General features: G+C 40.8%; 1 protein-coding gene across 8 annotated transcripts in view; it reads right to left on the bottom strand.

Moving 5' to 3' along the window:
• Positions 1–13279, bottom strand: part of UPF3 (Smg-4/UPF3 family protein) — a 56003-nt gene that overhangs the window by 11439 nt on the left and 31285 nt on the right. For all 8 annotated transcript variants that reach the window (XM_088945217.1, XM_088945213.1, XM_088945210.1 and 5 more), the window contains exon 7: positions 2409–2556. In XM_088945217.1, coding sequence (XP_088801343.1) covers positions 2409–2556 — 148 coding nt within the window. The remainder of the gene's footprint in view (positions 1–2408; positions 2557–13279) is intronic.

Genomic DNA, 13279 nt, shown 5'->3' with positions numbered 1-13279 from the left:
TCATAGAAGCAGTAGTATTATCTATCAATCTGAATTGCTCTTTCAGTTCCTAGTCTGCTAACAGTGTAGCAGACGGTCTAGCCAGATTTTTTTTGGAAATTTAAATAGAAATTCATTAAAAGAAAAAGAGAATATGAAAGGAAGGTGACAAGAGATAACAAGACATTAATACAAACTTGCAACCAATGACACAAGACTAAAGACAACCAACAAAATGAAGATCCAAATTTCAGACACCCCCACTCACCTTCACAAGCTTCGATACCACACAAAGCCCAGGCAACCAATTCCTAACCCTCCCCTTCAAACACATCCTCCTGTCTGTCAATATCCTCATCCCACATCTTTACTCCCTCCCCAATTACCACTTTCTTCCCTCCTCTCAAACTCCTCAAAGGCCTTCCCAGCAAACTCCTCCCAAAAAAACAAGCCAAGACTTTTGCCAACCACAACGTTTTTCTCTGAAATCTTCTCAATAGGAAGCTTTCCAAACCTCTCCACCCGATCATCAAGACTTCTATCAAGATCTCTCGCTCCAGAACTGAAGTCAATTCTATTGTCCTTTTCATGCTGAAAGATTCCCATATGAGAAACCGCACTATTATTAACTTGAAAGTCCATACCTCCAACATCAACAATTGTTGGCACTGTTGTCTTGCTCCCTCACTCTTATAAACCTTTTTGTAATTTTTTATAGGCCTTGCCCCCACCAAACCAAGTTTCACCCAAGAAAAGACCTTGGTAATGCGAACAACGTGTATTCCATGCACCATGAGATTTCTTGGGAGCCACCTCTTCAGTTGTGATCACATCACTCTCTGCTTTCCTCCACCTTCCTAAATTCACACCTAACTTTCCTATCACCACTTCCTCAGGACTGTGAATGGCCTTAGAGAACTCTACCTGGGAAGATTCGCAAACCATGTGGTAATCCTCATTTCCTCCAATCATCATCTCCTAAAACCTTTCCCAATTCAGCACCACCAATCACAATTTCCTTCATCCTCTCCCCGACCTATCCTTCATTAAGAATCTCCTTGGAATCGCTAGCCAGAGATTCCTCCTCAAGAAAGAAAACAACCCAAGCCAATATAGCATCAGTGGCCTTCTAACTTACCACTCCACAACTCATTTTTCTAACACGAAACCCACCAAACTCCAATCCAGCAGTTTGAGACAATCGTAGATATCTCCTGACAAATCCACAACCACCTCCTTCATTGTAGGTTCACTAGTATGTTGGATTCATGTATTAATGAACTGAATGTGCTGGGGGAATGATCCAAATTTCTCCTCACGAACTGAATGGCTCCAAGTGTCAGGAGAAGAGAGATCGAAACCCAGGTGTCGGAGCAGTACTTGCAACCACAAAATTTCAGTAGTAACATTAGCAAGAACCCGGAAGTCAGCCTCGCTGGATTGGGCAATGGAAGGATGCCATGTCCAGGGGAAACAGTTGTAATGGTTATTTGATTATTTAATGCCTGTTAGCTTAAGAATGTTGAGGTCTTGACTCTTGAGTTGCCTGCCACTAACTCTTTGTATGATAGTTTGGATCTGTGAATTCTCCTAAATTTTTGCAGTAAAGTCAATTGCTAATGATCAAAAAATGACTCCACAATAAAATTCAATACTAAGTAATTTTGAAAATAAATGCCAATTTCCAAGTAAATAGAGTTATAAAACTGAAACAGAAGAAAATAAAATTTTAGCTATAAAATTGGCCCATGAAGACAGAGTTAGATGGAAACCATTATGCTCTCAAGCAATACCGTGAATAAAATTTGTTAGCTAAACCTCTTGACTTGATAGTTAGAACAAATTAAGTCAAAGTGTGATAGGTTGGACAATTGACTTAAGAAAATTGATAGGTTGGATCTGTAAATTCTCCTAAATTTTTGCAGTAAAGTCAATTCCTAATGATCAAAAAATGGCTCCACAATATAATTCAATACTAAGTAATTTTGAAAACAAATGCCAATGTCCAAGTAAATAGAGTTATAAAACTGGAACAGAAGAAACTAAAATCTTAGCTATAAAATTGGCCCATGAAGAGAGTTAGATGGAAACCATTATGCTCTCGAGCAATTCCATGACTTAATAAAATTGTTTTTTTTTTTTTTGATAAAAAAAATCATCTTCCGTTATTTCAAAGATTGGTTACATGAAAATCCCCTTAGAGGCGCGAGGTGCCACCTCTCCAAACAGCAAATATATAAACTACAACAGAGATTACATGAATGTTGATATTAAACAAGAGTTACAGTTGCGCCCAGAACAACTGTTGGCTAAACCATTTTGACTTAATATTTAGAACAAACCTCATTTGCTAGTTTTCTTTTGCATCTACAATGTACAAAAGAAACAGACTTATCTGTCCCCTTAGAGGTGCGAGGTCCCAGTCATACCTTTTTCATCTTCTGCTGTTTCTGTTCCACTTGCAATCACCAAAGAAACAGATTTATCTGTCAGCTCCTGATCCTCTCGCCGAGGCACTAGAATGTAGGTTGATTTGTCCTTTCCACTTGTGTTCTTCACACTGTCCCTTAAGACATACTGTCATTGACACAGGAAAAAGGAGTAAGAAACAACCTTTTTTCATCAACATATCCTGTCATAGATTATGCATGTATTCACCAGATGTCCAGAACACATGACTAACAATTGAGGATACCAACTAAGAAAGGAGAAGAAAGGAAAAGAAAATGACTGGTGGAAGCCAGAAAGCAAATATATAAAGATATAGCACAAAGAAAACAGGTAGATAAACAATGTACCCCAACGGTAATTGGTATAACCATAAGCAAGATATCACCACAACATTATACTCACCAAAAAAGATGAGGTAAAATGCAAAGTGAAAGTCAATGAAATAAGTCCAGGTTTTTTATCCTTTTTACTAGATATAATTTCTACCATTCTCTGTGATTATCAAGTTCTATTGGCTTGGAAGCCACCTTATTTGTTGACGTCCTTATTCCATTTAAATGACTTTCAAGGTAAAGATGTGACATAAGAAGAGATACAAACCCACCAAAGTGGACTAGGCCCTTCCTTGGCATCAGGTAAGTATATCTAAAGGGCGAATAATGCAGATTTAGCAACTGCAGCAATGAATAATAGGAAGGCACATGAAGTAACATAGTAGAAATGGAGTTATTGACTATTTCAAAGGAATCCTTGTATTCAAAACTACCCAATAACCAAATTATAATTGAAAATAATGAATAAATACAAAGTCAACATTCATCAGGTCAACACGAATAAAAGGCATTCAAACTTTATAGCTATGTCTATCTTCATATTACATAGCATTCTATATTTCTATCCTATCTAAGTTACTAATTCTCTGCACTCCTTATAATAGAACTGGAAATTAATGATAAATATGTTGCAGATCCATTTTTATGGTTTTTAAAGAAAGTCTTCATTAAAATACAAAGAGAATATAAGAACAAGTTATAGGTAATCACATAGAAGTAAAAACCACAATTGATTACAAAGAAGATGCATAAAAGCCAACCAACAAACTAGACCAAAACAAACAGGGGGAGGAAGAGAAAGAAAAGCCGCTTCAAATTTTAAACCAGAAATGATCCTCTCCAGAAATAGTGATAGCCCACCAACAACAAGCAAAACATGAAAAGTTCTACTCTCATTCCAAGTACTCCAGAAAACAACACTCACAACGAACCACAATAACAAACGCAAACCAGCAATCAAAACAATTCAGAAATTAAACCTTCCTCCTAAAACTTCTCATATCTTCAATGGCCACATGAAATCACTGACACAGAGTCCCTAATATAACCACCACTGACCACCTAATCCTCCTCATCATCCACCCTAAAGAACCTCTCTTAAATAAGTGACTTCTTTCAATGTATCTTTATCTTTACAATTAATCTCCATTTGCACATCTCTCTATTCTAACTCGATAAACACTTTTCCAGCAAACTCCCCCAACCAAAAAGAATAAACCAAACTTCCTTCTAGAAAAGGAAAAAATAAAAAAACAAAAACAAAAACAACCCAACTTCTTTCCTATTTAAACTAATTTGCCAACCAGCATTTCAAATAAACTTTTATACTTGTTGGAAAGTTTCCTTTAGTGGAAAAAAAAAACAGAAGCATCCTTCTCTTCAGTTTTATCATCTTGTTTCCCCATAAAACATCATCAGCATCAATCCAGGGGGTGTTCAGTTTGTGGTAGTGTTAGTATTTCTTCTGGTTCACGAACAGATTAGACTGACTGGATTTTGAACTGTTGGTTCCAGAACCAGCAAAAGGGCCATTTTTGAACTGTTGGAAAGGTTAAAAATCGGATTAGACTGACAGGATTTTTAATACTTTTTAAACCCAACCCAAGAACCAGTTTCCCCATGATTTTGAAATCTGAAAATTCAAGATCGATCTTGCACTAAACTGAACCAGATTTGAAACCCAAATTAATTTCTGATCGTACTTGATACAGAGTCCACAAACGCAAGGGAGGAGAAAGAGAGCTGGAGAGAGTAGAGAATGCATTGGTTTGTCCATCCCTCTCTTCCCTTATATAGAGAACTCTCCTAGTCGTACTAGGAGCTGGAAAGCAAATCTGATTTGGAGTAGAATTCATCCTTATAGATAAGCTCTATCTTATTAGAAGAATGGGTGATCCATACCCATATACATGACCGAAATTCTCCCCATGTCATTAGTAATGGGACATAGGCCCATTTCTTTAATGGCTCACTTTCCTATGTGTTGCAAGGCCATATAGGCCTAAACATTGTATGGCATGGGACCAACAAAAGTCTTACACTAGTGCATAAGCATTCGGCCCCACCCCTGGAAGAGGTTAGGACAAATTCACTGCCCTTGGACAGTGAACCCTTGAACCAATCAGCACGGGCTCAGTTGGGTCCAACATTTACATATAAAAAATCCTTAGATCAAGTCACCCTATGAAGACCCAAGGACAATGGACTTATGTAAGATGAAGCCCATCAGGTAATCAGCCTTGTAATGGTCTCTTACACCTAATCTCTCGGCCCATAATCATTAAGACACTACTCACAAGGAAGGATCTTTTCCCTGACTACAAAATGCATGTCACACTCTCTGCTCAGATGGATCCCAGGATTAAAACTTTTTGCGTGCAAACATTTTTCATAAAATAGTAATATAACATATAAATACATTTTGCAAATCAGATTTCAAATATAGTTGAAATCCACTACCAGTAGTTTATGTTTCCATCAGAGAGAGTGTAAACCCCGATATTCACTTTGTGTAACAAAAGGGTCGATCCTATCACTATGATCACCAACTCAGGTAATTTCCTAAATTGCCCCAACATGCCCAATTATTTGACCCTTTATAGATCTCACCGGTTGACACATCAAAAACAATTCAATCCAAAACCTAGTGCAATATCATAATCAAGTCTGGGTTAAGTGCAACATCCCAGTTTTGCCCTTCTATCTTTAAGGTCCAGCACATAATTAGAAATTGATTCGGGTTCAATGTTTCTTACAAACACGAACTGCTCCACCAATTTGGCAACACACTAGCGTCAGCCTTGTCAGGATAAACTCCCTAAGTCTATCCAATGACTAAGAACATTCTAAACTAGCATAAGTCTCATAAATGTCTAGTTTAAGAAGTAATTGACAAAAATATACCAATTTTGATCATGAAACAATAATGCACTTTAATTACTCTTCAATATCTGTGTACATCAATATGATTGGAGCCAAGGGCATACACTGTTTAACATTAACACTACTTTTTATTGCTTTCTCCACTAGGAAACATGGTTTGCTAATGTAAGCAAGACATGGCAGTTGTATGGTGTGTCTCACATAGCCATTTTGATGTTGACCATACCATCAAAAGTAGATAGTGAAAAGTACATGTACAAATGAATTATACAATCAATGCTCTCATATCATCGCTCAAGAAATGAACCACAAACAGAACAGCCTCTTTTGCATTGATTGGTTTACAAAAGTGTCATTTCAAAAAAGAAGATTGGTATAATTCTAGAACCATACCAACCTTTTTTCTAGAATTAGGAAGTAAGCACCACACATAATGGTCATGTTCTTCCTATACTTCCTATTCTCTGAGAATTATAATCATCACTTGCATTCTAACTAAAATCCCACTCATCTTACAAAACCTACTATAGTCCTTAGTAGGTTGTAACAATTGGTATTCAGACCTATTTTGGTAAGCAAAACGGTAGAAGAAAAAAGCAAAAGAAAAGAGGAAACAAAGAAGAAGAAAAAGGTAGTAGACAGAAAGAATGAGAGAAAAACGGGGTGCAGAATCAATTTGTCCTTGTACTAATTAATTAAAAGTGTATACAATAATAGGAATACCCCTGCCACCAATAATGAAAGAAAGACAAGCTAAAAATTAACAAGACAATAAAAATAATAACCAATGGGACCGCAGACCAATTAACTGCATCTCCACATCCTTAAAAAGAAAATCACCAAAACAAAAACTACATGATATACATACCACCAACAAATAGAGAGCCTAATAGTGTCACCCCTTTTTTCTACTCTGATCAAAACATTTCATGTACACCCAAGGAATAAAAAGAGAACCACAAAGCCCATCCAATCACTGTAGGATCATCATTTTGGACAAAATCTTATGTTGTGTTTGGTTTGAGGGAAAAAGTAGGGAAACCTTTACAAACCTCGTATAGGTTTCCCTACCTTTTCCTTCAAACCAAACATAGCCTTAGAGTATAACCCTTTGAAATACCGAAAAAAATTGACAGCCCCAATAAGGACAAAAGAGGCAACAGAATATCAAAAAAAATGAAAGCACAAATTCACTACATTCTTTTAGCTTCGTCAACTACTAGCGCATTCTCTGGAAAAATGGCCTGCCTCTACAAGGAAAGAAATAAGGTTGTGGATTCCCTAGCAAATCTTGCTTGTGACACAGGTATGGATCAGCTATTCTACTCTAGGGAAGATCTGACCCTTTGTATCCAGTTACTTGAGGATTTCGATGACACTTGGCTTCCATATTTTAGACTCAAATAGCCTTCATTATTTTTAGGGCTCATCACACACTTTATATTACTTTATGAGTTCTTGAGACCCTTGTGTAAGTACATGTGGTTGTTCACTACGTCTATGATCACGATGAAGGCATCAAACTGGAATGAAAGAAACGCCCATGACGACACAGAAGTCACTGAGGGCTTGCGATGAGCCCATAACCCATCACAATTTTGCGATGAGTTCAAAGCCATCACGGACCTGTGATGAACTAAAGGACCGCTGCAAGATTGCAACAAGTCAAAGGCACACACGGCGAGACACCCCGCAAACTAAGTAAAACACATCAAACTAGCTCTGACGTCATTTGTGTTATGTCGACACGAGAGACCTGCAAGGGGAAGTAGCGCATGTGTACCATGAGAATCCTCAAACAAAAGGAAACTTTGTCCTAGGAAGCTCTCACGCGACACGTTGCGAACCCCCAACAGTGTCCTCTTGGCAACCGACATCGAATCGAAGATCCCCTTTCCTAATAGGAATCAAACCCCTTTTTTGGCTCCTTCCCTTTAGGGCCTCGGGGTCACCCCTATAAAAAGGGGAATAAACTGCGATCGAGACACGGTTCTGTCTATTCTAAGATCCCTATCTACATTCGCTACTCAAACCATCGGCCTTTCTTCATCTTCCGAGGAGACCACCACACTTAGCCTTATCACCCCACTTACATTAGAATCTCTGGTTGTCGTCCTTGATCACTGAGAATGGTTGCCCGAAGAATCAATCTTGCCCCCATCCCAAAGGAGCAGCATGAGAACCTTGATGACTCTAGCATAGAACTTTAAGACCAGGGCAACCAAGAAACGGTAGAGCAAACGAACATCACCATCCTGTCCCACAAAGTCTGTAGCATAGAGTCCCGCTTCAACCAAATGGAGTAGTTGCAAGTGGAGATGAGAAGCACCTTGAAGCTACTACTACAAAGGTCGGACAACACCCGAACATCCTCCCTTCTCCCTTATAGACCCTCCTGCACCAACCCCTCCTAGCCATCCCTGGCTTCGATTGAACGGCACTCATTCGAAACCGACCACCCAACTATAACCACTATAGCCCAAAGAAACTAGCATTCTGTTGTTGAACAAACACAGGCGGCAGCACACAACCTGGTAATGATTGATGCACCTGTCAATCGATTGGAAATCAAGGAATATGACCAAGTCCTAATAGAGGAGAACCAGAACAGGACTCGGGCGGCCCTTACCCTACAAAAGCCATACTCCAACTGCATCTTGTATAAGCCCTACCCAACCAACTACGTCCCTCCGCAATAGTGGCCCTAGTATGACAGGCAAAAGGTGAGCCCGCAGGAACATGTCAACAAGTTCAAAGATGCACTAGGCACATTCGCTCTTGATGGAGACCTAAAAGTCCAAGAATTCTCCAAATCCCTAACCAAATCGTCTTATTCCTGGTTCGTCAACCTGATGGCAGGAAGCATCAACTCGTGGGCGGAACTCACGAAGAAATTGTTGTCTAAATTGTTCACCCTGGAGCGGAGACTGACCATGGCCGACCTTCGCAACACGAAGCAACACGCCGACGAGGACCCCCTGGCCTATGTCATGCGATTTTAGAAGCTGACCCACTCAGTCTTCGAGGAATACGCGACGGAAAAAGATTTTGTAGAGTGATGCATACAAGGGATGCACCCCACCTATAGAATCGACACTAAAAATGTGGAAGTCAAGACCTTTAGTCAACTCTAGAAGTGCGCTGAGAGGACAACGCAAACAGTGACTGCCCCCGAAGCAACCGTCGTCGCGTAAAGGCTACCCTACACTAAGCCAGAAGCGTAAAGGTAGACCGCAAACCCCGCAGCACGAGAGTACCCAATCCAACGCCATATTATTGTAGCGATAGCCAACGAAACAACTTGCCCCAGCCGCCACCACCATTGTTCCCCTACAGTAAGAGTGAGGTGATCATGATCATGAATAACCCGGTGGAAGATCACGTCATCAACCTGCCACCACCACCAGTCTGGATCAACCCCGAGAAGGACATACTCGGACCGTGCTGGTGCAATTTCCACCAGTCACCGAAACATGATCTCATGGACTGCTTCACCCTACAGTGCCTTTTCACACAGAAAGTCAATCTAGATGACTATGTCAAGAGGAAGCCTGCCCAAATAGAAATCGGTCCCCTCCCAGCACATTCACAGGGGATCAACATCAATGTGGTCGGGGTGCCAGCTAGCGGAGACGAAGATATGTTAATATAGCAGTTCGAACAGAGCACCAAACTCCAACAGTTCTTCAACAAACAAGGGGCAAGCAGCACGGTGCAGAGACTTCGTCGTCAGGGCACTAGCGAAAGTTTTCAGGAAGCCCCAAGCAACCCCAGGAGTGATCTCACATAACCTAGAAACCCCTGGAGCGATCTCACATACCTTGGCAACCCCAAGAAGGCCCTAGCAACCCCGAGAGCGATCTCACATATCCTGGCAACCCCAAGAGCGATCTCACATGCCCTAGCAACCCCAGGAGTGATCTCACATATCCTAGCAACCCTAGGAAGGCCCTAGAAATCCCAAGAGCAATCTCATACCCTGGCAACCCTAAGAAAGATCTCACATGCCCTAGCAAACCCTAGGAGTGATCTTACATACCCTGGAAATCCCATGAGCAATCTTACATACCCTGGCAACCCCAAGCACAATCTTACATCCCTCGACAATCCCAAGCACGACGACTCATCATCAACAATGCCAAGAAGGCTCCAACAAACCTAACCACAAAATCCATAGAAGGTACGAAGATCGCAAGCAGCCATCTACCCCCAAACAACCAGACAATACACAACAGAACAGGGTCATGGCCATGACACAACAAGCATATAAATCGTATCCTGCTCGAGTCGCTCATCACAAACAGAAACAAAGATGTAAGAGGCAATGCTCACCCTACCAAACAGCACAGGTTATGACTTGTCTAGTGGGGGGCTCAAGCCATAGATCAAGATCATGACTCGACTACACCACAACAAACCACTACAATGCACCAATCACATACCCAGTCCATCACGGACTTGAGGCAACATTAAACACCCATGGGGGGCCTGACAACAGCTTAAACACATCCTCCACGATAATACCAAAGTCATCGAACACGCCAAAGAATGTGTGAGTACGACAGCACCAATGCGACAACAATGGCCACACATAATATGCACCATCCCTACCGGAGAGATTCATAAAACAGTCAACGAACCCCAGGAGCCCCACACTATGCAACAATCAGCAATACAAGGGATTGTCAAGAATGGAAAGAGCCCACGAAGTAAAATTAGTACAAGATTTAGAGTCATCTGGCCTTGGCTTAGAACACCTAAACAAAACGTTGCACTTCGGACGACCATACAAACACAGCATCTCATTCCCCTCCATGGCATCAAATGCATCATCCTTCCTCTTTGACATCGGCATTGGAGGCCAAAAACTCTTTCTGAGGTCGCTAACCTTGGCAGATCCATACTCAGACAGTAGCCCGGCTTTGTCCACCTCCCTAACATAATCAATGAAGGGGTACAAAACACCTAAACGAAACACTATGCTTTGGACAACCATACAAACACAGGATTTCATTCCCCTCCACAACATCAAACATGTCATCCTTCCCCTTCGACACCGGCATTGTAGGCCAGAAACCCTTTCCGAGGTCGCTAACCTTAGCAAATTCATACTCAAACAGTAGTTTGGTTGTGTCCATCTCCCTGACATGATCAATGAAGGGGCACCCAGGCTGACTAGACTTCTTTTGTTTGTGAGACGCCATTTGAACGAAACGTGAAACCTTCAATGAAGAACACAGTAACTAGAACTAGAACCCGTAGAAAAACATGCAACGGAGACAAACACTTGAAGCAAAATGAGAACTTAGGAGGAAGGTAAACCCCCAAAGGCATTTAAACAGGATCACCCCTCAAAAATCGAGCCCAAAATCATATCACACGATACACTAACACTGCTGACTAAGCATTCATCGTCGCTTCAGTAGCAAATGAAACACCCACATAATAAGAAATTTACTAAACTGGCCTCAAAAAGGCGGGACAAACAAAAATCAAACATAAATGGAGTCGTCACATACCCACAATCACTACAGGACTCGACGGTTAAACCATGCACACACAAACGTGTCAATGGTAAAAACGGCGCCCCCATGATAGAACGAACGGACGCAGACTACCACCATTTACAAGAGGATTAACCTCTAAAAACGCCGCACATCAACCCACAGAAGTTTCCATTATGAGTAGAGGGAAGGACGAATGGCATACGCTAACATTAATTCCCAAATTATAATAGCCATAGGGGGGCTAAAAATCAAACCCAAGCCAGAGCAAATACTCGCCCATAGAAAAAATTGAACACTCACTGGGGGTTGGAATCAATACCTAGCAAACACCAATTACACAAGGTAACCAAACAGGCACTTGGAAGTGTTTATTGATAGAAAGCACTTTGCCAAGACAAATGGGGGCTAAAAAAATCAAATCTAACCGCATACAACAAACTTGTCTCCTAACAAAAAGCTTCCTACCAAGAAACAAGGGGGCTAATAATCATAAGAGTCGACCAGTCCTAACAAACAATGCACCCAAAACAAACATACCACTAGCAAGATTTTTTTTCCTTGTTTTCAAAATTTCTATCTCCACAGCAGATGAATAACAGAAAAGAATCCACTTATACTCCTGGCATCCAACAAATATACTATCAAATGAGAGCAACACACGATGCCCAACTAAAAGAGATAATCGGCACTCGAACGAAACAAAACTCAAAATTACCTCCCCTCACTTCAGCTATAGCCCTCTAGTCAATGACAAAACATGCGATAAAAGAAGCAAAGAAAACGCCCCGACTGCAAGAATGCTTATTGATAAGAATACTCTTACCCAAAAATAAGCAGGGGACTAATTGTAAATACATGCGGTTCACTACGTTTGTGATCGCGATGAAAGCATCAAACCAGGATGACAAAAACACCCATGACAATATGGAAGCCACAGAGGGCCTGTGATGATCCCATAACCCATCACAAGTTTGCGATGAGCTTAGAGCCATCACAGACCTGCGATGCACTAAAGGACCGTCGCAAGATTGCAACAAGTCAAAGGAACCCACGATGAGACACCCTGTAAACTAAGCAAAACACCTCATTTATGCCATGTCAACACGGGAGACCCACGAGGGGAAGTAGCGCACGTGTACCATGAGAATCCTCGGACGAAACTTCGTCCTAGGAAGACCTCATGCGACACATGGCAAACCACCCAACAGTGTCCTAGCAACCAACATCAAATCAAAGATCCCCTTTTCCTAACAGGAATCAAACCCTTTTTGGATCCTTCCGTTTAGCCTTTATGTCCTCAAGGTCTCCCCCTATAAAAGGAGGAATAAACTGTGATCGAGACACGATTCTATCTATTCTGAGATCCCTGTTTACCTTCACTACCCAAACAACTTTCGGCCTTTCTTCGTCTTTCGAGGAGATCACCACACTTAACCTTACCACCCCACGTACACCTTGTATAGATTCTCTTGAGGGGTAAGGCTTCTCATAAATGCCTTATTGATCCAAAGCTAATCATGGTTTCTCTATTCACTTTTGAGACAACCCCCATGGCTCACTCTTCTTTTGTAAATGCATGATATACTTATTACAAGAGATGATTATCATGGGATTGCTCATCTAAAGGAGCTCTTGAGTAAGTCTTTCAAGATGAAAGATCTTGGTCATCTAACCTACTTTTTGAATTTAAAAGGGACTCATACTTATCAAGGGTACTTCATGAACTAACAAAAGTATGCTATCAACTTGGTCAAATTTACTAATCCTACAGATGGTAAGCAAGTAGATATTCCTATTGAGGTTAACTTTTAAGCTATCCAAAGATGATGGTGACCCTCCTCCTAATGCTACTCTATATAGACAATTCGTAGTCTAATTTATCTCACTATGACTAGACCAAAAATATCTTATGTTGTTCAAGTGGTTACTTAGTTTGTTTCACATCATAGACAACCACACATGTTTTCTATTCTTTTGATAATTCCATATATTCAGACTACACGATGCCTAGGCAACAAGGCATTCTTGGATGGTCACCTTGCCCAAAAGCCCACATATTTATACATAAAGCACTAAATAACATTTTTTAAATTTTTATTTTATGTTGTTGCCGTAGATCAGATCTTT

The sequence above is a fragment of the Nelumbo lutea genome, chromosome 5 (assembly GCF_056320005.1).
Source record: "Nelumbo lutea isolate HS-2025 chromosome 5, American lotus-T2T, whole genome shotgun sequence".
Classification (NCBI taxonomy): domain Eukaryota; kingdom Viridiplantae; phylum Streptophyta; class Magnoliopsida; order Proteales; family Nelumbonaceae; genus Nelumbo; species Nelumbo lutea.
This window is presented reverse-complemented; position numbering and strand designations above follow the sequence as displayed.